Source organism: Melozone crissalis, unplaced genomic scaffold (assembly GCF_028551555.1).
Source record: "Melozone crissalis strain CALT ecotype California unplaced genomic scaffold, PUWL_Pcris_2 ptg000012l_1, whole genome shotgun sequence".
Lineage (NCBI taxonomy): Eukaryota > Metazoa > Chordata > Aves > Passeriformes > Passerellidae > Melozone > Melozone crissalis.
In genome coordinates, this window is record NW_026535790.1 from 12,753,545 (window position 1) to 12,780,471 (window position 26,927).

Consider the following 26,927-nt stretch of genomic DNA (forward strand, 5'->3'; position numbering starts at 1 on the left):
CCAGATCATCCCTTTCCATTTTCTGTTGTCTCAATTTTTTTCCTCTCTTTTTCTGGCTCTTTATAAAAATAACCAAACAAAAGTTGAATATGGAAAACATAATATCAATACCAATTTACCTTAATATCTTGTGCTGCAAATGGCAGCAGCTGAACTGTTTCCTGAGCAGCTGGGAATGAGGGGATGAAGGCTGGAGGACAAACTCCCTCCTGTCCCAAGTCTTTGGTGTTCCCACAGTCTTGCTTCAAAAACGGTTTGGGGTCAGTCCTGAAGGCCCTGCAGGTACTGGGCCCTTGGAGATCCTGGTAATGGCTCAGACAGTGATAAATGAGAAAGTTTAGAAGCAAAGGGGAGATTGGAAATGCTGCGAGTGCAGTGGCTAAAATGGATAGAAAGGAAAATAAAGCAGTGTGAGTTCTCTTTTGCAGAACAGTTCCCTGTTGGATTAGGCTTCTTGCCTGTGGCTGGCCTTCTGTCCAGTCATCTATTAAGGGCTAAAATCAGATTAAGAGCACATCCCCAAGTGTTTTTCAGTGTCACTCAGCCTTGTCTCTGCAGCTCCCCACAGGTTCCCCCCAGACTGATGATGTCTGATAGGGAGGCATCCCCTGGCTGCACTTCTGGGGTCAGTGTTTCTCCCTAATGCTGCTTTGCTTTCTTAGCTGAGAGGAGGGCTCAGAAAGCAGATGGAGAGGAAAGAAGGCCTTTTCTTTCCAAAAAGGTAGAATATAGCTGGGAATGGTTCCCTGTTAGTGGATTCATCTCACTGTAGCTCTGTTCCCTTGTGCATTTGTATTACTTCCCCATTTCAGTGTATTTAATATTTTCTTCAGAGAAACTGAAGTTCAATCATTAAATTAAAGGATACATCAGAAATTGAGCAGCTCTTAAATAGTGGGAAACGTCTTTAGAAGACCATGGGATGGAAAAAAGGGGAGAAAATGGCCAGAGATGCATGCAGAGAGGCTGAGGGAGGGGGAGGAGAAGGAGGAAGAGTGATAAAAAGCCAGAAGCAGCAAAGTGCTAGAAAGCTCAGGCAACAAAAAGTCTGATGAAGTAAAAAAAGGAGCAGTGAAAAGGAGGAAAATTCAATTGTTTTCGACAAAGGATTTTAAAAGAAAATGTCTGTTTACTAACAATGACATTCTGCATTGGATTTTTGTGTAGCATCAGTCAAGTAAAATCACATCTGTGTGCTGCATGTGGAGGCAGGAGAAGGATGGAGTGGCTTTATTGACAGGCAGGATGAGAAACTTGGGGAGTCTGGGTAGCTGTTCATTATCTGAGTGTTTGCAATAACTCTCTGCCTTCCCCAGCCTGATGGAAAGCTGATCTGCCACATCCCATCATCCTAACTAAATCCCAGTGTTGCTTATCTCCATTAGGATCTTGGCTACTCTGATACTCCAACCTGTGGATTTCTTACAAAAGGACAAAGTTCTCAAAGGCACAGATCCCAAGTTACAGCCCTATTGAGATTTCTACTCTCAAGTAAAACTAAGATCCTCCTTTGGTGTTTCAATTAGCCATAAAACAAAGCTGCAAAGTGCCCTCTGCAAAGAGAATGTCCCTGTGGAGTTTGATTTGGCAAGACTGGGGACAGAGTGACTTATGGGAAGGAGTTTCTTAGTGCTGCAAAGGAAAACTTGAGCTGTCTTTGAATATAAAATAGGAATATTCATGCTGCCTCCATACTGTTTAGGTAATACTTGGAAATTTTGTTGTTTCTATACATGCCGTTATGTCCATAGCTGACCTTTGTAGGTGCATTCCTGAGAATCCAAGCTCTGACACTGTTGATGAGCTCTCTGTCTCACATCAGAATCGGTTCACTCACAACCTTAGCAGGAGCCTGCTTTTCATAAGTTTATTTCAGAGATAGTACAAAATAACAATAAACACATGCTTTTAGGTTTTTGTTACAGTCACTAAGAAATCTCTGCCTTTTCCTGGTTGCAGGATGGGGAATGTGCACTTTTATTTCCTTTCTTATCTGCTGGGTGCACACAGGGCACTCATGTGGGTGATGGGGGTGACAACAAAGCCAACTTCTCCTCTTTGTCTGATTTTAGTGGGGAGCTGATAAGTCAGACAAGTGGTTTTCCTCTCTCCCAGATGGAGATAAGGAATGATTGCTGCCAAATTAGTCACTGGTTTGTTGATCTTTTAGCATTCACTGTTGTAATCCTTCATCTTGGGCAGAAGTGGTGGGGAGCAGTGATGCTGAGGTTATTTCTTCTTGTCAGTAACAACCTTCTAATCTCATAATCAGCCCTTGTTTTCTGAGGTTTTTTTGTTTGGTTTTGGTTGTTTTTTTTAATTACTAACTGGAAAATTTCTGCCATGAATACCTATAAGACCAGCACAGAAATCTTAGATTTTCTACCTGATGGCATCGTGTATTTCCAGGAATGTTGATGAGGAGGTGTAAAAGCTGCTAACAGCTTGTGTTTTGAGATCTCTGTTTCATAGAGATGCTGTGTCAGGTTGACAGAGCATATTTAGGGGAAGAAATAAATATCTGCTTACTCTTTAAGTACTATGCTTGAATGCTTGAATTTATTCAGAAGTGTGGGTGGTATTCTTTATATTTTAAAACTGTTCCACGTTTACATCTCTTGTATTACATTAACTGCTGTCAATTAGAAAATCCAAATGTAAAGGTTTTGTCATTGAGAAATCTGCTCACCTTGTGAGCTTTCTGAGCCCCATAACCAAAGTCTTTATCCATCCAACAAGTAAAAATCCAATGTCAAATGGCTTTTGGCCTGCTGGGTATGATTTAAGCAAAGAATCTTCTGACCATTTTCTGTTCTTTAGGGAATTACCTAAATTTTAAGGTCCATACCTTGCATTTTCCAATTTCCCATGCTGCTAAATGGGCATGGACTAGCCTTCTGTGCAGAAAACATTTGATGAACTGGCTTGCTTTTCCATCAGTTTAGTTTTATTTTCATTACTTTTCCCTGTAATTTGTTTATTGGTTTCCATATCCTTGAAAATTTTATTACTGTGTTATTCAAGCTAAAAAATAGCTAATTTTTCTTTCCCAAATGAGTTGCTTGAAGCAAAGTACCTATGAATACATGGATATTTTAATTCACTTACTAAATGCATACAGAGAAAATTTACAAGCTGCCTTTTTACCATTTTTTAAGTGTCTGCTGACTGTTGCATAAGCTAAATTATTTACAGTATGAAGCCTCACAAAAGAGTAACAGATTTGGGTTATTTACTTTCCTGATAAGAAAAGGGGATTGAAGTTGCTGTGATATGCTGCTTTGTTAATTTTATATTTGTTCCCCAGTGTGTAAAATCTTTTTAAAGAACTAACATGAGTATTGGCAGACTCTTTTGAAATGGTGTGGAAGGGGTAAGATTAAACAAAACATGAAAAGGTCTTAAAAATGTAAGTCAGCAAGTGTTTGATAAAGAAAAAGTGCTCAACAGTAGAAAACATTTTGGATGCCTAATTTATTTCTCTGTCTTAGAGAATATCCCTGGATGGAGGGCAGGGCCAGTTCTTGGGAGTCATGGGGTCTCGGGATCTCTGCTGGTCAGAGTGACCCCAAGGCGTTAGAAAGTCTCTTTTCCCAGCCTGGTGGTCAAAAAAGGAGTCAGAGCTCTTCATTTCTCAGTCTCAAGGTTGTTTATTGTTTCTTATCTAGAAAATTCTTTCTCCTGTCCAGCCAAGGTCTGCTCAGCAGGAGAGTCCGAGGCACTCTGCAGACTATACAATTTACAATTACTTCCTAATACCTATCACCTATGTTAGACAGTGAGCTTCTACTCTAAACCAGTCTAAAAGTGCCAACATCACCCAGAAGATGGAGGCTAGGAAGAAGAAGGAAAAAGGACAAGGCACGCCCAGATCCCTCCATCTTGCGACCCGAGCCTCCATTCTAAAAACCTCAAAATCTGTTTTTCATCCCGTGACAAACTAACTATTATTCTGCTTAAACTCTTTTGACTTGTAATTCTTCATGTAAAGGTTGGTAATTGTTTTTTCCAAGAGCTAAATCAAAGGCACAGGGCTCTTGGGCTCTGTACCAGGGGCTCAAGCCCTCCAGGGCAGCCAGAGGAATTTCCTGGGTTCCCACAGTGGGGTTTTAGTGCTGGGTTGGTTGGAACACCACTGGGAGATGCCAGCCTGTGGTGAGGCTGAAGGGTGACGTTTGCAGCAGTGCCTGGAAGGTGGCACCCTGGCTGTCCCAGCCCTGGCTGTCCCTGGCGCTCACCAGGTGTGTCTGTGCCCTGCAGGTGCCAGCAGCCCCTCGGACAGCGCGGCTCCTGCCATGGTCATCCGTCCCCACAACACCAGCGTGGTGGCGGGCAGCAGCGAGGCCACCCTGGAGTGCGTGGCCAACGCCAGGTATGGGAACCCCTCCACAGCTCTCACTGGGACTCTGCTCTCTCTAAAATGTTTTCATTTTTTTATTGTTAATAATTTGGAGATTGAAGCAGGATGCTCGCTCTTCAGAGTGACCTTATGAGTGATCTTGTTTGTCCAGCATTACTGAATTAAACCTATTGATTTTTCTGGCCAAATGAGGGTCAGGCAGGGGTGCTTTCCCACCTGGTCTTCACATGGAAAGGAAAAGAAATGCTGTTCAAGCAGCAGACATTATCTTAAGGAAAAAATTATGGTGAGGGTTAATAGCATTTCAGCTGTTGCCTATCAACAGCAGAGGTGATGCTGTTAAACAGTTGGTGCTTCCTAGTAAATAAATTCAGTGAGGATCTCTTATGAAGTCATTTTTTCAGACACTCTCATTTTGCAGTGATTATTGCTCAACTGTTCATAATGCACTGTAATACAGAATTCACAGCATTCCTCCTGTGTTTCCATCTAGCTGGCCTTGAATAGCTTTGAATTTCAGTGGAAGTGAATAGTTGAAGTCCTTGGGTGATAAGACCAAGTGATTTACTTTCCCCTCTGAGGGCAGAGATGTTCTTGATATGATTAATATTGTTTTGGTAATTGAGTTGTAATGAAAGCACTTCCCATGCAGCTGATTCCCATAGCAGTATTTACTCCTTTTGCTTGGAGAAATCAAATTATTAGCACTTAAGTTCTATTGCTGTATCAATTAGCTGTACTTGCATAATGCCACTTGAGTAGTCTGTAGTCCTTGATGTCTAGAAGTTATACATGTATTTACTTTCTAACAGTGTGTTTTGGGGATAGAGAAAAACTTAAAGAAGTTTTATAATCTGTAATATTAGATTCCTCATGTGTATAAACATATATATGCACACAGAGATTATTTTGTAGTATATATGTTTTACGATTTTATTCTTGTATTTTTTTTTGGCAGACCTCTTGAGAGGCTGAGCGTGACCTGGAAGAGAAATGGGATCAAGATCACCAGTGGCATCAGCAGCTTTGGGAGACGCCTCACTATCACCAACCCGACCTCTGCTGATGTGGGGATGTACTTCTGTGAAGCCAAACTCAGAGAGAGCACAGAGGAGCCAGCCAGAGCTAAAGCTTTCCTTTCTATCTTGGGTAATTCTCGAGGCAATGTGTTTTTTAGTAAAAAAGGCTCTGGGCTAAGGTATAATAGGAAATAAAATTGATATCTTAATATTTCATTGACCTTACATTTGAACCTTTCTTCAGAGAACAGAACAAAGGAGGGGAAGGAGGGTTATCTTCCAAATTAATTCAGCCGTTCTTCCCTGCTAATATGAATTCATCAAATAGATTTTTTTAAACACTGCTGCGATTGTAAATCCCCTGCGAAACTATACATTTAATGGGAATTTTGAGAAATACAGTAGTAAAATCCTTAATGGGCAGCTTCCCTATCTTGGCTTTTAGGTGCATTAAATCCTGATTAACTCCTGCCTTGCTTACATCCAGTTTTCATATGTCAAGTGCCTGTATTTTTGCAAGAAGGCTTTTAGGAGCACTCCTGTGCTTGTGTGCTGCGGGTGCCAGTCGGGGACAAGGACATTCTGCAGGCACAGAGCATTGCTGAGGCAACAGGACAGGGAAGCAAAAGCCATTAAAGCAGCTCTGTTTGCTGGTCCTCCAGTTCCCAGGGAAACTTTGGAATTAATTCTTTCAAAGGGGACATTGATGCCCTTTCCCTCCTGTTTCCACCACTGCCTCCTCTCCGAGTGTTGCTGTAGGGAGGAGGTTGGAATTTGGAAATGGTGGCTCCTGGCATGTCTGAAATTGTGCACATTAACACAGTGCACACAGTGTGGGGTGGTTTAGGACTTTTAGACTGAAAGAGGTGGTTTAGACTGGGGACACTGAGATGCTTTCAGCCAGATGTGATTGTGTGAAGTCAGGCTTTTATCTGTGGGAGTGTCCTGGGCAGGTTGGAGCCCTGGTAGTGCCAGCAGTCTCAGCGTTGCTCAGGGTTCAGGCACGTGCACTCCTGGAGCTTTGCAGAGGGAATGCAGCCCACGATTCTTTACATCTTTGAGCCTTCTGAAAATACAATTTTAAAGGCTGCTGTATGATTTGTATTCTGCTAAAGCAATTTGTAGTAGCTGCTGTTAAGTGAAAAAGCAGCTCTTCCCTCTGCAAAGCTCCATTCCAGATTCATTTAGAGCACTGTGTGTCTGTTATATTTATTACCTGCTGGACAAAGTTTGGTTCCAGTCTCTTTCCTTGCCCTCTGTTCCTTGGAGTTATTACCTTCTCTTTAAGGAGCAGCGATGGATTTACTTATTTATAGGTTTTGTTCAAACTCTTTCCTATTCATAAGATTTTATTGTAGCTGGTTTGCCTTTGTTGCTGTGATGTCAGATCCAGCCTAATGCAATAGTTAAAGCAGCCTCTTGGTTAATCGAAAAGATTTTTAAATACAGTTACAATAAAACTGAAAAATAATCACTGGGGAATCATATTAAACCAGCAGTGCTTTAGTAGCTTACCTGCTCTCTTATTTTTAAATGTTTTATTTATTTCCTATCCAGTTTTAGGAGGCTGTCAGGGAATGAAGTTATGAAAAGGTCTGTAGATAAGAACAAGCAGATGAAAGAAAGCAGAAACAAATTGGTTACCAATTACTTTTATTTCCTTCTGATGGAACACGACACTTCAGATGCAGGTGTTTACTCAATGTGTCAGCAAAGCCTGATAAGATTTCTTTATTTATGAGTTTCTTGAGCTTGCAGGATGGATCTCTAATTCTAAACAGGGAGCCAAATCAAAGGATTAGTAGTTAATGCATAACTTATATTCAGCTTTAGAATTCTTGGATGGATCTGGCTGTCATTTAATTAGTCAAGGGACAGGTTCTAGAGGAAAGTGCAGACAAGATTCAAACCTACGGCTTTCTGCAGTGTATCTCTCCTAGTCCATGGGGGCAGTACTTAGAGAGAATCAGGAATGCTTGTCCATTTGCATGCATAAAATATTTGTAGTGTGGATGTGTAGATTGGGAGCTGATAATGAGCTGTACTTCATGGGAGAATAACACAGCGTGGACTTAATGAGGGGTCTCAACTAACAGAAAAAGGAAATTAGCTTAAAAGAAGAGGTTTGTTTGCAGAATGGGAGAAATCAAATGCAGCCCCTCAATAGCATGGCTGTGAGAACTTCTGTGGATCAAGAGAGAAAAATATTTTGCTATTAACAGGTAGAACAGGGGTAGCAATGAAAAGATGCATCAAAGATGTCACAAACACTGAGTTAATCAAAGCTTTTTTCCAAATATATCAGTCCTTGACTTTCCCAGCTCAGAGAAGTAACACAGTTTGAATGTGGCTCAGATGGCAACCAGAGCTCTATTAGAAGGCAGTGGAACTTAGCACAAAGGCATCTACTCAACAAATTATTATTTGTGACCTACAGTATTATCTCAGAAGTTTTTCTGGATATTTCTGAGAATATATCTCAGTCTGTAAATTAAAATCACAATACTATTGGAAAAGCCTGAATCTCCAATGTATTAGAGTAGTACTGCATAAACAAGAAGAAAATCCTCTAGCTGTGTGCTGCTGCACTTTTCTTCTGAACGTGGCAAAGAGCTCCCTGACATCTTCATATTGTTCCAGAAAAGATAAACTGAGGTGGTTCCAAACCTTGGTTTTATTAGCTGCAGTTGTTATAAATTTTTAAAGGGTATCATGTTCCTCGCTTGGCAGAGTAACAGTTTGGGAAAGATTTGTTGCAGATTAGATAAGAGCACATTTGTTTTATCACTAACAGTTTGAAGATTAAGTAATTTAAAGAGTCTTCCCATGAACAAACCAATTTGAAAGCTGAGATAATCTTAAATTCTTTTGCTCCACTTCTGCAAGTTTTAGTGACAAATGGCAATAGTCATTTCTTAAATGACTGTTCTACAGGAAATTATGAATTTTAGGAGTTTTAAAAAATGGGGAACCAAACTCTTCCACTGTATGAAATCCAAACTGCTCTTTAAATTAAATGTAGTCAGACAGTAAAACCTGAAAAAAATGAGAGAAACAATTTGAAAAAAGGGCCTGGCATGATGAGTGGTTGTGCAGAACTGAGGGCTGAAGCCTTGTTGGTCTGTCCAAAGGAATACAAATGAATAAAACAGAGTCAGAGGGCTCCCCTTCTTTTGGAGAGTGTTTTGTGCCCAGAGATCTACATTAAAAGACATCTTATTCTCATCTTGGGAGAATTCAGCTCTGTGGGACCACAGGATTCAGGAACACAGAAAAATTCCAGTGGTGGCTGAAGGGCCCACCTGGCTGGGCTCTGACATGGATTGTGGGGCTGATTCTCCTCCCTGTTCTCCAGGTGTGTCCAGATGCTGAAGGGTCTTCTTTGTGCAGTTCTGCTGCTCAGGAATTTGCACTGTGTGTACAGAACTGCCAGAGCAGAAGTTATTTCCCTTTGTAGCTACGAGCACCTCAGTGCCTCGTGCTCAGATCTCTGGAAACAGCAGCAGCTCTCATGGCTCCAGCTTAGACACTTTGAAACACTGCAGATGCCTTCTTTGAAAGCACTGGAAATAATTTTTCATGTGTGGCGCTTAAGGGGAAGATCCTGATGACTGTGTTCATCTACTGTGTAAGAAAATAATAAGTTTTCAGGAAAACTATAATATGAAATGTCTTTGGACTCGCCTAATCACAGTTTGGGCTCAAAGGAAGGAAATATTTGCGGCTTTTGATTTGTCAAGCCTCAGAGGTTCTGAGATGAACACAGACATTCTGCCTTGGGCCTAAATGCAGCAGGATCTAGGAGCAGTGGGACTTCTGGACAGCCCAGCTCTGTCTCTGATATTCCCAACAAGTTCTTCCTCCTTTCAGCCCTGCAGACAGGACATGTGTTCCCTGGGCTGTTATTTCAGAACACACAGACTGCAGCTCACAGTAGGGGTAGCAAGAAACCACATGGATCTTTTCATCTCTCTCTGTTTTAACCTGATATTCATGCAAAGAAACTTCCTGCTCCAAGGAGCCTGCTGTACCTGCATCCACAATGGGGCTTCTCTCCCAGCGTGGCCAGTCTGATCTTCTGTCTGGAGTTACAGACTTTATACCTACAAGGGGCTGTCAAGCTTCCAGTTCCTCTTCCTTTAGAAGATATTCACCAAATAAATTAGTTTATGGTAATGCTGGAGGAAGGCTTCCGTGTTGAAGGTTCAATTTTCCTCTTAAATATGCAGCCCTGAGTTTCTGAGAGATTCAGGAATTTCAGCTTTGGAGGAGCCCCTGGGGCTTTCTCTGTTCTTTCTGACTTTCATGTGTGTATCTAGGATTAGGTCACACATCTCCAGTGCAGCTTGAAGGGTATGTAATGGATGCTGACTGCTATCTTTTGAATGTTAAAATCAGTGACCATGTAACTCTGCACGGTGGAAGTTAGAACAGGATCAAATTTTGCAGGCTCCCAAGGGCTTTTCTGAGACACATCTTTCTAGTGATGTCTGGAGTAGGAAAAAAAACTCCAAAACCCTCAACAACTATTAAAAACACCCATTTATATTGAAATACTCTTTTCCCCCTTGCTTGTACTTGACATTTTAGTGAAGATCAGTCAAACACCAATACAATATTTGAACAATGCAGTATCTGTTTCTTTCAGCCTAATGTGGGCTGTGACCCCTCTCGTTGCCACACACCACAGTGCCAGCAGGGTGAACTTGGAGTAATGGCTCCTTTCCTATTCTAACTGTTGAGATTCTATAATTTCCAAAAAATTTAAATGTTTGACCCGATACTGGCAAATTACTGTTATTCCTAAAAATTGCAGTGTGTGAGGACTTGTGTCTGGCACATTATATTCTTTGGAAGATGTTATCATTTCACCACACATATTAAATTTCAACACATGATTATTGCCTACAACAATAAATGTTAAATTCATACAGTGTGATTCAAACCAAGCCTTATAAATATGCAGTGGAGTCATATATACAGCCACCCAGAATGCCCCCTCAGAATGCCATCTGACCCCTATAAATAGTGCTGCATTTTTATGGCCTCTTTCTGACAGTCATTCAGCAGGTGCAGTACAACCCAAATTCAGATACTCTGAATTTCTCCGTTGCAGTTAATGCTGGGCATTCAGGCCCTTGGGCACAAAACCTGACATGCTGATGCTACATCTGACACCTCTGAAAAGTGAGGAGCTGAGGTTTCAGTTGCTCAGCACCTGTAAATGGAGCTGTTTGCTCCACAGCCTGAGTTCTGTTGACTCCACAGGACCTTTAGAGCATCCATGCTGCTGGTGAATGGCACATGGGTGTGGAAACGCTGCATGGAAAACTCAGATTTCTTTACTTGGAGGGTGACAGAGCACTGGATGAGGCTTCTCAGAGAGGTTGTGGAGTGTCATTCTCTGGAGATGGTAAAAACACACCTGCAACCTGCCCTGGATGAACCAGCTTTAGCAGGGGGAATGGTCTGGGTAATTTCCAGGGGTCATTTCCAACCCCAGCCATGATGAGGTGCTGTGTGAAATCACTCTTATTTGCTTCAAAACCCCTTAGTGTATCCCTACACCAATATTCCTGGAATTCCCTCATTCCTTGCAAGGCTAATTTTCCAGGTATGTTAGGCTTTACCACAGCTCTGGTGCCCATGTGCTATTCTGGATCTTCCAGAAATCCCTTATCAATCAGAAATTCCTTATCAATCAGAAGTCCCTTATCAATCAGCCTTGTCATCCCACCCAGGCTTGTCAGTTTTTGTCAGTACAGGCCATAAACTGCAGAGTTGCTTATGGAAGTTTTTCTGTATCAGTGCTTATCTTTCAAGAATGGGATCTGACTTGTCTGTGGGCAGCTGCTGTGTCTGTGTCAGGTGCAGCATTTGGCAGTGCCTCCAGCTGCTGGAGTGCCTGTGGACAGAGTTCAGCAGCCTTTAGTCTGGGGGAAAAGGTGAGTCTGGGCTTCAAGACTAGAAATCAAATCTGTTGGCACCAAAAGTCCTCTGGGATCTGCCTGTAGCCTTTAGATTGCATCTTTCTGCTGCTCCTGCTCTTTTTCTGTCTTGTCTGCTTCTGTTTCTCACTGCTTCTCTCAGAAAAACTGATGTGAGTCTTCTTTTTATACCATCACATCCCGTTTGCTAAGTGACAGTTGTCACTGACTTCAGGCTCTTTGTCACATAATTCAGTGCTTGATACCTGCTCCCCCAAGCATCTCTTAATGTCACAAAGGGTGTCAAACAGCCTGTGTGGGATTTAAAGGAAGGAGCACAGGTTGCAGGTTGGGATTTTGGGAGGGGCACTGGGAAAGACAACAGTGTAAATATGCCAGGGGGAACTGCAGGAGCTGTGCAGCAGCAGCACATAAACAGAGGTCATGGAACCACCAGCATCTTTGAGGTCACATCAAGTGCTTTGCAGCTGGACTGCAGGCCCACAGTGAAGATAAATCTGCAAATTTATCACTGGTGTGTGAGTATGTTGCTGATCCAGGAGAAAGTTTGAGAGCTGGTGGCTGAGGTTTGCCAAGTTTAGAGATTGGCCCGTTAAAGGCAGAATCCTTTATAAAAGGAAAGGTGCAGTCAGGACCTCCCTGAGCAAATGATAAACTTCAATGACTGGAGAGACATTCACAGAAAAAGCCCAGACTTAGAAGGGAATGTCTGGATTTGTGAGTATGTGTCTGAATGCCTTCCTGACCCAGTGTTGCTTTGTCCTCACCCCACAATCGCATCAAATTGCCATGGAATGAAAGATTCAGATTTTATTTTGGGAGATGAATGTGTGGACACAGAGCACAGATAAGGACACAGGGCTGAAAGTTTGGAAATTCAAAAAGTAATATCCAGAGAAATGGAGCACAAGGAAAACACCAGGATGGTGTGAGAGGAAGGAGAGTGCTCAGAGTGAAAACATGGACTTAGATGAATTGCAGAGGACTCAGCAACTTAGCTGATCAAACATGTCAAAGTGTGTGCCATCAGTGAATTTCAATTAAATGTTCAGCTTCTCAATTTGTTGTTGAGATTAACGCATGAGATCATATGCAATAAATCACAGCTTATTATGCATGTTTATTAATAGCTTTATATTTAGGCAGTGAGGATCAATAATGTTAACACATGTATATTATTAGAATATAATAAATCAAGTTGCTTGTTTTTATTGGTTTTGCTGGGTAAACAACTATTCCAGGCTGTTTGCAACCTCCCCTCCTCCCCTGCATGGCATGCTGAAGACTAATATTGATTGGCTTTATTTGGAATGAATACAGAATTGTAATATCCATTGGTGCTCAGACAAGACCCCAGTTCTGTACACCCAAGCAAGTATTTTATTGTAGTGAGAGGGAAGAACTGCTGGGAAAGGGGAGGTTCTGTTCTAACCTGGTGTCTCCTGATGTCACCCCACAGTGTGACAGCCACATTTGCTATACTGCAGGTAGCAACAAGATTTTGCAGGATAAATTTATATGGTTTTCATTTTATTTGCTAAAATGTAATGCCCTAGCAATAACATAACTTCTTTTGTCCAGTCATGTTTGGTGAAGAGATTTGAGAGCAGGTCAGCTCAAATGACCTTGGATCTTGCAGCTTCTTATGTATTTTAAAGCATACTCAATTTCCTTAAAATGGAAATACATATAACTCAGTTTCACAAGCTACTTGCATTGCCTTTCTGTATTTCCTAAAACTTAGCAGTAAGTTTCGTTATGCTGCAGAAGAACTGCATTTATAATCAAGTAAAATCCTTCTAAAACCAGTACTCAGATGATAATTGCATTGAACAAACTATGACGGTCTTTAGTTACCATGATAATGACTGCAACCTTAGTGCCTCTGGGACTTTGACATGATGCTCTTCAATTTTATGCTGCATAGAAGAAAGAGTTACATGCCAGCATACTCTGCAATTTCTGCAGTCTGGTCTTTGTTTAATTAAACATCTAATATCTTTTCTTTAGCCCTAATGATAAAGTGGGGATTTTTATGATTATTACTATAACTTCAATTAAGGCATTAAATCTGTTTGCTTTCTCGAAATAAAACAGTTGAGAGGAATTTCTTTTAACTATGCTGCACTTGTCCTCTAATGTCGACTCTGTGACATGCCATGGCACTTTATTTGACATACTTCATGCCTTGCTGAGGTGAAATGCGGTCTAGATACTGAAGCAAACTATCCTATAAAATGTACATTGTAAATATAAACCTTTATAAACCTCTCGGGAGGGCCTTTCTAAGCAAAAAATTAACACGTTCAATGATTCAGTCCTATAAAATGAAAAGTAGCCCCTGCTCTGGGTATTAATTTGCAGTGCAAACCCCTAAATCTTTACCTTCCATTGACTCCACTCTGGAATTCATGCTCAGCATAGCAAACATTGTCAGGCCTTATTTTTATGATGCTTTTACTACCAAAAAAACCCCACCTCCAAATAGAGACAAAGAAATCTGTTTGTAACCCCTTACATCAGATGCACCACCTGTGGAGAGATTCTGTGATGAATATTTTTTAATGAGTGCCTGTTTTTCACTTTGCTGTGGCTTTGCTTGTTGACTTTTGTTTCCTTTCCCCAAGAACCTCCATATTTCACAGCTGAACCCCAGAATGTGATTTTGGCTGAGGTGGAGAAGGACGTGGACATCCTGTGCCAGGCCATGGGTGAGTGCACAAAACTCTTCCAACCTGGATTGATGGCATGTGTCTGTCCAGTTTGGAAGAAATCATCTTATGCAAACCATCTTTGTAAGTTTTTAATGTTTAGAAGTCTCTGTTCTATTGCTGGTTATCACAGGTCCCATATACAAGGAAGAGAGTTGGCCTTTCCCTTTGGGGAATTGGGTATTTCCTGTAATTTTGTTTAATTTGGAATAATGCTGGCATGTTGATGTTTGTCTGTGGGGAGCACAAGTCCTGCTCCTGTTGCTCTGGGATCCTGCCTGTGCTTCAGAGTCATTAGAGAAGAGATTTAAACATCTTGAGCCAGAAAATGGTTTGAGGGGAGAGCGTGGTTATGGAACCCATCATTTGCAGTGCAAACAGTCCTTATTTTCAACAGTCACAATGCCCTTTCTTTTAAAACTTAGGGAACTTTTATAGTGAATAGAAATGTCTGTAACTCTGACATCTGAATGTAGTTATGAAATCTGCAGGACTATTACAGGCAGTTTTTAATTGGTAGGTGGTTTAATAATATAAAAGGCTTCAAAAGTTTAGAATTCCACCTGACTAAAATCATGTTTCAAGTTCCACAGAAATGCAATTCCCACCTATTTCAGCACTCTGGTAAGGTAGAAGATACTGTCATTATGTGTTTAGAGCAGGTTTCTCAAAGTCACCAAATTTCTGTGTGGGGACTGAACATTTTGTTGTCTCACTTTCACTGGTGCTGAGTTTAAGAAGCAGCACACATAAAATGCCATGAGGTCCTTAGGGAGAAAGATCACATCCTTGATTACAAAAGCACCCAGACCTAACTTAACAGCTTATTTGTGTGGTGTCTTCCTCCAAATCACAGCCAATAAAGACATTTTTACTGCGTGATTGTCCTATTGCCACTGTGATTTAAGCATTTTTCCTTGTGTTTTATGTAGGAAAGAGTCAGCACTGCTTTTCTAGAAGGAGTCTTTGCAAACTGTCTGATAAGCAAGTGTGTGTGTTAAGGATGCTGTGGCTGGTTTGGAATTTCAGAAGCCTGTGATGAGATCTCTTACAAAAAGCTCTTATGGAAATGAAGCTATCAGATGATACGAGACAATGTCTTCTTGTTCATTAATAGCTTTTTAAGCAAAACACAGCAGGACCTGCTGTCAGTGGAGTTCTCCAGGAACCCATCTGCTGTCTCAAATATTTTTCATGAATTAAAAAAAAAAAAAAGACAACCCAAAACCTGGGGGAATCAGGGAGACCTGAGGTTCACTTTAACTCTTCCTTTTACCTTCACTTTTTCTTTGATCAGTTTAGTTCCCAAGGAGGTTAATGGGGCACTCATAACCATTCTCACTGGAAGTATGGGAACCCTTATTAGACAAAATTAATTATTTCTGTTCAACTCTTGTAGTGCACATCTGATTTGATTATAAATGTGGTGCAGGAGCATGAAAACCTGTTTCCTTGTGGATTATTTTGTTGAGTATCTGTAACACAAATAAGGGGCAGGTACTAGAATTAAACATAGAGGAATTTTGATCAATTATTACACAAATCTAGCCATTGTCAGCACTTAAAAAGAGGGTAAATGAAGATTGCTGCCTCCTGCTCCAAGCTGGGAGAACAAAGCACTGGGGAAACTGCAGAGCTGCCCTCTACCTTTGCTGTAAATGGAAGACAGATTGTATTTCCCCTAGCCCCATCAGGTCGTGTGCACAAAGCCCATTTGCCAAGACTTCGTGCACTGTGGGTGTGTGAGAGACAGATTAATTTCACAGTATAAGCAGAGATTAACTGTAAATAAAATTGCAACTTGCAGCTTGCAGCTCCCTGCTCCCTGTAATGGAGTTTCAGGGTATCAGGCCGCAGGAACCAGGCTCTGCTGTTTATCTTCCAGCACTGGCTGATGCTGCCTGAATGTTCAATGGGTTTCCTTTAAATGCTCTTTCTGATTTGCTTGTGGAAAGTTTGGAGCTGCAGGCAGCGGTGGTGCTGTCTGGGGAGCACAGTTAATTGGACTTCAGTTCTACGTGTTTAGAGAAGGAGATGGAAGAGATGCTTTGGGGGTTCCTCAGGAGCTCACTGGGATCTAGAGGAGGCGGTTAAAAATAAATAACAAAGATGACACAGTGAATATTCTGAGTCTTTCATCGAGGTTCTTAAGTGAAATTTGGCAGAGAGTCAAGCAGCTGTTTCACAGATGGAGGAGCTGAGCCTCGGGTTCCATAAGTTATTTGCCCAAGGTTACAGAAGAAGTGGCAAAGCCAGAACCAGCGTCTCTGTTTCCTGCCTTCCCTTCTCCCCCCTGACACTCGATTAATTTGTCTGTGAAAAATGAATAGTGCTGCACACAACTGAGAAATAAGGTTATTTTATTTATTTATTATAGTTTTTTAGGCCACTCTCGCCTCCTGAGCAGCAGGGTCGGGCCGATACTGCTTGGAAAGGTAGAGTGCAAAAGGTCTTTAAAGGGTTTTCTTCTCTTCATAATTTTTTTCACCAGAAGATGTTTAGAGAAGAAAAAAAAACAAAACTCCTTTGTGTGGGGAGGAAAGGTTGTGGGGTGGGTAGAAGATGAGAAATGCTGGGTTTAACCATTTTTTACAGCCAAACAGGTAGCAAAATTACACGAGAATGTGTGTACAACTTGGAAGACAAATCTCTCTGGGAAGATCACTAAAGCCCAGATGAATGCTGCTGACAGGCATCAGAGTGCTCAGATAAGATCCTATTATTCAGACTCATAACTTTGAGTGGAGGAAGATACCCGTAACTGAAAAGTAGAGAAATAGAGATGGTAATATTCAGTTTGTCAGCTGAGTTGGTGATAGGAAGGTGTATCTCACAGTGATTATAGGATTAGAAGGTTTGCCAATACTGTTAGTAGAATGGGATTTATGGAATGACACCAGTGTTAAAGGTTTCAGTGTTCTGAATGCAGGATTTCATTATTTTCTTGGTGCCTATCAAGTCTAATGTGTGGGAAAATGGAGTTGCTATTATTTAAACTTGAAATCATTTCTGAGCTTCTCAGCATCAGGAGAACTATTCCATTTTGCATCATCTGTTTCTTCATTACTCAGTGATAATTTGTATTTGCCCAGGAGGATTTTCAAGAGATGAATAACACTCTCACCGAGAATTGTGAACATTGAAATTTACGCTAATTCTATATATGGGCTGTTGTATGAAATTTAAATTATGCCTATTGCCAGCTCCTACATCACGTCTATTCTCTATCAGACAATGCACTTCTACATAGTGAGTTTCTTCCTGAGATGATTATCTGCATCATGAGTACATTTTATTTTATCAGCAGAACAAAAGCATCAGAGGTGATTGAAGTAAATGATACGTGTTTATAAAAGTAGCAACAGCAATTGGATGTTGTTTTTCAGTCATTTCCATACATTGTTTGTACATTCCTTCCAGAGTTAATACAGTTTTGTCTGTATAAAGAGAACAAGTACACTTAGAGAAGATGTGAATGGAAGCAGAACACAGTAGTATTTAACTCTGGGAGTTTTAAAATGATAATGATGATTATATAGATCTTCCCATGGCACTTGAGCTCTCAGAACATCAAGTGACTGCCAGCATTGCAGTGAAATTCATTGTCTGCAGATGCTCAGTTCATCAGTGACATCCCATCCTCCATGCTTCAGTGACACTTCTTCTCTATTTGGGCAAATTTCACCCACCCATGAATTTAAGTTTGCGGTCTCTAACGTTATTACAAGAAATTGTGTTGGTCTGAGGTTTTAAGTGAAAAGTGTTTGAAAACACCCAAAGTGCAGTGCCCAGGTCTGGAAGGACGTTGAGGGGCTGGAGCGTGTCCAGGGGAAGGAACAGAAAGGTCTGGAGTGTAAATCCTGTGATGAGAGGCTGAGGAAGCTGAGGGAGCTCAGCCTGGAGGAAAGGAGGACCAGAGGGGACCTCCTGACTTTGCACAGTTCCCCCTCCTGTAGCAAGATGGGGGTCAGGCTGTCCTGGGAGCAATGGGCAGGATGAGAGGAAATGGTGTTAAACTGTGCCAGGGGAGGGTCAGGCTGGACATCAAGAAGCATTTATTCACAGGAAGGGCTGTCAGGTATTGCAAAGAGGTGCTCGGGGAGGTGATGATCTTGGAGGTCTTTTCCAATCTCAATCACTCAGTGATTAACTAATTATGTAATGAAATACCTGCCTCGCTTCTGATCTCTGCACCGAATCCCCAGCATTTGAGCGAGTGGGGATTTCTGGGATGTAAACATAAAATGTTGTCTGATATGAGCAGCAGGATGGGAACAGCTGTCTAAGACTCTTCTAGGCCCCTGACATCTCTTGAAGAAAAGTGAATCCTACACTATTGGTGTATAATAAATTTACAGCCACTTCATCCCAGGTGACGGGGACATGACAGCAACAAAAATATGTGTGAAATAACTGTGTCAGGGTTTGTAGAACATGCACATGAAAGAAAACAGGAATAAATGGGACTGTAACTTTTATCTAGGCTAGGAATTTTATTTCTGTTTATGCCTGCTTTTTTTCAAATAGCAGGTGAAGCTTGAGACTGAATAAAAATAATAGTAATTTAAAGCCATCCTATTGTTGACAATATGTTGTTTGTACACTGGCTTAAACTATGCTGCTAAATTGGGACTCAAGTACAGCCATATGAGCACTTCAGTTTTCATGTTTAATTTGCCATTTCCTTTGTATTCCAGCTATCTTAGCTACAGAAGCACAGAGGAATCTTATTTGGGATGGAATAGTCTTACAAACTAGCTGTGTTGCCACACTGCTGCTGTTTAAGGAGCATGATTCTGGCTTTCAACATGAAATTGCTCCAAATCTTATTTTGTAGTAGCATGAAATATGATTGGGTGAAGAAAGTAATTTGATAACGTGTTTTCTCAACATTCCCCCTTAGTATTTGCTGGTTTTATTCCCTCATGTCGTGCAATGTGTTACAACCATTGATAATGTGAGATGCAGCCTCCACTTATCTAAAGCAGCTTGGAAAAAATACAAATAATTGGTGTAGGAAAACAGGGATATGACCTAAAACATGCTCTGCAAAGATTAACAGTGATTTCTTTTTGCTTGACAGGTGTTCCCATCCCCACCCTGGTGTGGTACAAGGACTCAGTGCCCCTGAGCAGGCTGGAGAACCCCCGGTACAAGGTGCTGCTGAGCGGGGGGCTGCGCATCCACGCGCTGCGCCCGCAGGACGCCGGCATCTTCCAGTGCTTTGCCAGCAACCAGGCTGGGGAGATCCACACCTACACCTACCTGGATGTCACCAGTGAGTGGGGAGTGCTGGCACGGGGTGCAGGGGGGTCATCCCTGTAGAAATGTAGCCACCACATTTCTCAGAGCTGCCTTAGTTCAACCCGCAGAACTCTGAATTCTTGTCAAGGGTGGATGCTCCAGCTGTAAGGAACCCCAAAATGCCCCTGTGCACAGCACAATGTGCTGAATCATCTGTAAATCTCTCCATGACATCAGGAGAGCTTGGCTTGAGGTGAACTTCCCTATTTCACATGGCAAAAAGAGATCTTAGCGAAAAGAAAAAATATTAATCGTGAAATGCGTTTATCTTTCCTTCGTTTCCTTCCAATTTCCACTCTAATGTAATTCCATTCTGAACTTGAGCTACTGCTTTATGATTGTGCATGCTATCATTTCATTTGCCTTTGTCTGCAACTGCATTTGGTCAGGGAAAAGAAAGAAAGTTCAAGTTAAATGTCTTTTTTGGCCAAAAAGTCAGATTAAATGGTTTTGTTAATGAAGTGCATGCTTCTCTATGGAAGAATTACAAATCCTAGTAGTCTTTTAACAGTGATTATTAACAGTCATTTCTGTAATATTAAACTTCCCTTCAGGAAGCTGATTTTTAGCCGAAGAGCACTTTGCACATACTGACCAGAATTCCTACTGGCCTAAGAAAATAAATCAGCCCCAGTTCAATATAGATCTAGGAAACTGCAGGGAAAAAAACTGCAATAAAATGCAACTGGGGGAAAATAAGAGAGAAAGAAACTTAGAAAATGTCTTGGATAAGGCTCAGGTTCTAAATTCTTTTGGCTGACATTTAAATTTCAAAGTTAATGCCTCTCTCAAGTTGCTTTTCATCTTAAAGAACTCTGTTATGAAGATGAAGGAAAATAGTTTTGTTTATCTAGATTTCTGAAGTCCCCCCCAAACACTCATTTTGAGCTTTATCTTCCTTTTTCTTTAACCTATCTAACTTGTACAGGTACAAGCACTGATAGATTTTTATTTTCTGTGTAGGTAATAAACAGGATTAGGCAATTCCTGGGAGATGAATAAGAAAAGGTTACAGTCACTGCGGAAAGGTTTTCATGTCTTATTGTCATGTCCTTGTCCATGATCAGCTCTATAAAAGTGGATGTAAAGTAATCCACAGTAACAGTTAAAGGATCTTTCTGAGAGGTGAGGCATTGAGTTTGTTTGAATTTTTTATTCTAGACATCAAGCCAACCTTTATCCAGCCCCCAGAGGACACCACGGTCACTGAGGGGATGACTGCAGTACTGACCTGTGAGGTTTCAGGTGCTCCACGACCTGCCATCTCCTGGAAGAAAGGTAGCAAGTTATTAATGTGTAGAAGAGCTGTAATCCACATTTTCCTGTCCATTCCTGTTACTGAGATCCTGTAGATCCATTCAGTGCCTCTTTCCCCCTTCCCCTGGCCCCATGAGCAGCAGGTTCATCATGAGCCGCTGGCCTGGACAGGATGTAACATTTTGGAAGAGCTGGAATTGCAGTCCCTGATCCCTGATGTGCCTGACACTAACCATGCTGCTCCCCATGTGTTTCAGGAGAGCAGACCTTAGCCAGTGGCTCGGTGCAGATTCCTCGCTTCGTTCTCCTCGAGTCTGGAGGGCTCCAGATAACGCCCGTGTTCCTGCAGGATGCTGGCAATTACACTTGCTGTGCAGCCAACTCTGAAGGAGCTCTGAATGCTTTTGTGATGCTGACAGTGTGGAGTAAGGATAATGCTTTGTTTAAAGTCTAACTTTAATCAAGTATTAATCAGTTTTTGTTGTAGGCTCAGGAAATTTTCATTAGTAATTATGCTTTTCTCGTTAATAGCATTACTTGTATGATTTAATAGGAATAATGTGTCTATTTTAGGAAGCCTATCACAAATACCCTTTTTGTTTGGAGAATTATGCATATAAATCTCTATTTTGTGAAAGGAAGTGTATTTAAATAGATCTTCAATCACAATTACAGTTTTAGTCAGGTTTTGCTTTGGTGTCTCGCATTGCAAGTCTGAGCTTTTAACTTGTAGATTTGGCTGCTTGCAGGTGGTTTCTGCCTCCTGGAGTCTGCAGGTAGAGCAGTCTGTGCTGGTACTGAGGCAGTGGCCACAGTCACAACAGATAGGATTTTCCTCACACTTTTGTATTTTTTGTGGCTCTGGGTGCTGTTGGAAGCCAAATCAAAGTGCAGCAGATTTCAGCTAATCCCTCACGCTACAGACTGGTGTGGGACAGGGCATCCTATGAAATGGTTTTGTTATTCACCTTTTTCCCTTGATCTCTATATATTTATATTTCTTGTGTTGAGGAAGTGAGTCTGATCCAAGGGGTTCACCTGAGTAACTCCTAAGTGAGTTCAATTGAAGTATAACATGGTTTTTACTACTCAAGGTACAAAATAATGATCCCTGAGCAGGGACTGAGAGCAACTGAAAATAATGAAGATGATGAGGATTAATAAAGAAATGTTGTGGCTTCTCTCCTCTCCAGCACTTGAAGCACTGATTGTGCTGCTGATGTGTGGTGCATATTTGGCATTTATTAATCCCCAAACTCTGAAAGCTAAATCAACCCCATTTTTCCTTTTGAAATTAGGAATACTGAAAACATTCCTGGCAGTAACTGTAATGTATTTGTGTCATGTGGCCATCATGTTTGTGTCTTTTTGACAATATCAAGTTGGTAGGAATTTCAGGATGCTGTAAACTGAATGATATCCAGGTGTATGGATCAAGTAAAGGAGATCCTTCCTGTTAATTCTTAAAGCTGTGGTTCTTACAGGTATTAAAGATAGTTCCTGTTTATTTTACTGCATGAGGGGAAGAAAAGTAAATATAACCTAATGTTTGTGTAGCAACAGCACCATTATAAAGCCAGAAGTCTTACATATGTACATCAGGAGTAATGCTAAAAATTCCATGCTATTTAGAGTCAGCTTTTGATCTTGCTGATGGTCCCTCCTTGTGCATGTATGAGATATCTCAGTAGATGCTGATTATCTCTGTAGGGATTTGGGACTTATTAACATTATCCACATATCTTCCAAGCTCATTCTGGTTGTCTCCCTGCCTCAGCTGATGCTCTCTGCTGCTCCTCCTGTGTGTGACAAATAATGGGGATCATTCACACCGGATCTGGTTGCTGTAGTTACAGCAATTATTGTGTTCTGAGCCTCTAGGAGGGGCTTGAGTAAGAATGTTCTGAAACATTTGAGTAAACAACATCTTTCTGATATGGAAGATTTTTCTTCCAGGAGCTCCTCCACTGCCCTGGAGTTGATGAGGTTGTAGGTTTAAGTTTACCTCTTTCTCAATACTTTTCAAGTGTGTTTTCCTTTGTGCAGATTTTCCTTGGGTCTTGTTTGTGTTTTTGGCTCATTTCCTGATTCAGTGTTTGCTGCCACACACTCATTGAGATTTTAGGGAGCTGCCACAGACACTTGCACAAGCCAAGGTAGAGTTTGGAGACTTTTACCATTGTTCTCCACCAGGCTGAACTCATGCCCTGAGATGCTGTACCCCACATCGTGTCACAATGTCTATAGAGGGAGGGGAACCTTCACAGCAGAGGGTTGAAGAGCAGCATCCTTCTTGCTTTGAATGACAAAGAACTCAGTGGCTGCTCTCGGAGTGAATAGCCGAGGCAAAAGGCTCTAATTTCACCTGAGCTGTGCTCCTTTCAGATCGCACTTCCATTGTCCGCCCTCCCGAGGACAGCACGGTGATCAAAGGAACCACGGCCACCCTGCGCTGCGAGGCCACGCACGACCCCAGAATCTCAATCAGGTTGGTGGTGGCACTTCTCCTTTGTGTGGTTTATCCCAGTTTCATTTTATAAGCTGTATGGATAGCACTAGGTGAAAAGTTTTGGACCCCAGATTTTCACACCAAACTCCTGATTACTGCATTATAAGGTTGTACACTATGTCATTAATCATATAAATCCCATCTTCCATTTCAGCCTTATGTATTATTTACAATGAGCTATGTTCCACTTCATGACTTCAGTATAGCCTTCCATGATTTTACTGTCAAGGTTAATACACTATCAATAAAACCAACTTGTCAGAGGCTGATACTTAATGAGAGTAAAAGCCAAAGAGAAGGAATAGGATTTCAGAAGTGTTTACTCTGGGGTGCATAAAAGCCACACCAGAGATGCCCATGTTTGTGGAAACAACTCAATAACTTGGGCTTATAGTCTGTTCTAACCATGTAAAGGAAACCAGAATTTGTCTGGACTATTAAAATTTGCATTAGAGCATTTAGGCAAAACTCAAAACTTGAAAATAAATTTGCCATAAAAAGTAATGTAGTCTGAAAGCAACATAAATGAAATAAAATGCAAGGAAGACCTTGGAGAGTGCTTGAAGGGTGAGCTGCAGAAAGAACTTTGGAAAGAGAAATACGGGTATAAAAATTTCAGTTAGGGGAAATTGAGTCTGTGGCTCTCCACACCTCTGTGATGTGCTGGGAGGGGTGTTTTTGATATGTGAGCTCTTGCAAACTTTCAACAAGTTTCTGATGCTGGCAGTCCAATGTTACTGAGCTGGCCAGCACCCACCATTAACTGCAGAGTTAATGTTCTGGTGGGGGTGAACTTAAGAACTTGGATATGTATGAGTACTCCATCTTTTCCTTGTAAAATACATAATATCTCAGATGGAATTCCATTTTTCATTCTGATCACTTCACCTAAAACTGAAATTTGTAAAAGGCACTGCTCTTGAAAGTAGCTGCAGGGGCCTGTCATTTTTAACACGTGATGACAGGAGCTGATCCCTTCCAGCAAAGTTCAAATAAATCTGTTCTGGTGTTCTTACGAGTGATCAATAACTGAAGCATTGCAACACTCAGGTACCTTTGGAAGAAGGACAGTGCTGTAATAAACCCATCCAGCAGTTCCAGGATCACAGTGGAGAAGGATGGGACCCTCCTGATCAGCCAGACGTGGTCGGGGGACATCGGGGATTACACCTGTGAGGTCATTTCTTCCGGAGGGAACGACTCCAGGACTGCGCGGCTGGAAGTGATGTGAGTGCTCCAGCTTAAATATTCCCTACACTGCCTTTCAGACACCCTCAGGTATTTTTCTAACATTTCACTCTAGGTGTTGTGGAGAGCAGCAGTTCTGATTTTTTGGTGTGGTGGTTTTTTTTAAGGGAAATTAAATTAAACCTGGATCCTTCTCTCACCCCATGCTGTAGGGCTTCCCCATAAAGCCCAAGTGCTGCACTGTGATGCCAAAGTTTGAAAACAAGAAAATGTTTTCTTCCTTTTAGTATTTTTTCTCTGTTAAACATTTATCAGAATAATTGCTCCCTGGATGGGCATTGCTTACTCTTGCATTCTCTTTATACATCATTTTTTAGGAAAAAAAAATTTTATGTATGACTTTCTTTATTCCTATGGATCTTTAAAAATAAAAACAAAAACATGTTTCAAGTGCCATTCTGCTCTGGAAAAGGATTATAAAAATGTCATTACATGGTTCCATATTTTCTATTTCTGTCATTCCACTGGGGTGAAGTGCACTTCCATTTTATTTTTATCATTAAAAGCAACAGCTGTGGGTTTGGTACATGTGTGGAGCAGATCAAATGAAAAAAAAAAAGAAGGTAATGTTTTATGTACAGTTATTTATTTATTTATTTGCTTGAGTAGTACGCACGCTTTAATTCAACTAAAATTGCATCTGTTTCTGCTGGTCATGCCTGATGTCTCTGAGAAGATGGCAATTGTGTGGTTGGCAGTGTAATGAGTTCACCTCTGAGATTTGCTGTGCAGAGGGCTGTTTGATACAGCATCATTCTGACAGTGCCAAGGCTCCATCAGATGCCCATTTTCCAAGAGCGGTCATACATTCTTTTTCTAATTAAGCACTCCTCAGCTCTCCTCCCGGAGTGCATTTTACTGCTGGTTGGAATCCAAGAGCAGAAGACAATTCAGAATATATTGCAGCTACATAACCACGCTCTCTCTTCTCTGAGGCAGTTTTTGAATGGAGGACAGAGTAAAGACCAAAAAGAATGTTAAAGCTTGGACTTTGAAACAAAGCTATAAATATGTGCTAAACACTTCAGTAGCAGGACAGATTCCTAATGCTGAATAGCAAAAGCTGCCCGTTACAGCACAGGAATTGGATTTACTTGCAGTTCCCCACTAACCACTGAGGAGCTTCTTTTATGGTCCACAAAATCTGAGTTAGAAGTTGGCTGGGAGAGGCTCATCCTGTGTGCCCTGCTGAGGCACCCCAGCTGTTCCAGCTGTGCTGGCTGACTCTCCATGCACGGGGACTGCCTCTAAATCCTGCCTCTCTACTTCCTTTGATGTTCTGCTGCTGATCACCCATCTCCTGTTTTTCCTGGAGGAATTAAAGGAATCTATCAGACCCACTCTTTCAGAGGAGTCAAGTAACTGATAAGTCACTCAATAATACCTTGAATTGTGACATTTCATTTCAAAGCAGGGCTGCAGGTAGTGCAATACTGCCAGAAAACATTGCATTTCCTTGCAGCTTTCATCATTATCGTTTGGCTCAGCAGCACAGATCTGCGAGGAGGAGAGATACACGATACAACAGGAGTGAAATGAAGAAGAAAATATGTGGAAAGGAAACGTCTGAAGTAAAGCTTAAATTAAATTCCAGCTTGTATAGGAATGACAGATCTGTAACATTCCCTGTTCTCCTGGATAATTCCCTCTTGCAGAGCATTAACAAACAGGGCATGCACATTCCCATCGATGAGCACTTACACTTCAGTGCCTTGAGTAGCACTAACGGCAGACAAATGTTCAAAGGAGGCCTCTCAACCAGTTACAGACTGGAGCAGCCACCAATGGATAACTGTGTCCCACACAGCCTTGCCTGACAACTCCAAATCTCTCCTCACCTTTTCCCCCTCCAGGAACCAGCATGTTCTTTCTCCACCTCTGTGCCCATCAAGAGGAATTATCAAAGGCACAAATAATTTTGTTACTGATTTCTGTTCAAACTGATTCAATTATTTAATCTCTGAGTGTTCCAGTTCCCAAATCTCTGAAAAGAAGGAGAGAAAACTCTCTCTTCCTTTGCCTGCCCTTGCTGGAAGTCAGGCTGGGTCAGGGACAAAGGTTGTGTTCCTTGCTGGAAGGAACTGCGTGGATAGCACAGCACAGAGACATTGGTGCTGCAGACAGGATGGATCATCTTCCTCAGCATGAAAGAAGAAATAAAATATTTCCAAAGGAAAGCCAGAAAACTAATGAAGAACTTGCTAAAGTGCAGCCAAAGGTTACCTTGCTCATCAATTTTGCACTGATGGTACTTGGGCACAGAAACTAATTGCTAGTCAAGATACTCTATTCATTCATTTGTCTTCTCTCTAAATGTGTTTATTCTCCATGTACATCACTTGATTTGATTTGCATGAGGTAAAACATTTGCGAGTGATGTTTCTATTCTGCAAGAGATAGATTTTAATTTTACACTGGCTTTGTTTTTCTCCTGGTAGAATTTCTCAACTGCATATCAGAAACATTGGGTGATGAGCCCCCCGCTTCTCTTGCATCCCTGCAAGTCACAGAGTTTGATCCTGAAAGTAATTGCATGTTATGAAACATCCCAGCTTCATTTAGCTTACTTTA

At 41.4% G+C, this 26,927-nt stretch overlaps 1 protein-coding gene across 1 annotated transcript in view; it reads left to right on the forward strand.

Annotated features, from left to right (window-relative positions):
- Positions 1-26,927, forward strand: part of SDK1 (sidekick cell adhesion molecule 1) — a 382,632-nt gene that overhangs the window by 227,029 nt on the left and 128,676 nt on the right. The window contains exons 6-13 of the mRNA XM_054270739.1: positions 4,261-4,372; positions 5,319-5,509; positions 13,955-14,038; positions 19,122-19,316; positions 20,504-20,620; positions 20,857-21,024; positions 22,985-23,087; positions 24,159-24,335. Coding sequence (XP_054126714.1) covers positions 4,261-4,372; positions 5,319-5,509; positions 13,955-14,038; positions 19,122-19,316; positions 20,504-20,620; positions 20,857-21,024; positions 22,985-23,087; positions 24,159-24,335 — 1,147 coding nt within the window. The remainder of the gene's footprint in view (positions 1-4,260; positions 4,373-5,318; positions 5,510-13,954; positions 14,039-19,121; positions 19,317-20,503; positions 20,621-20,856; positions 21,025-22,984; positions 23,088-24,158; positions 24,336-26,927) is intronic.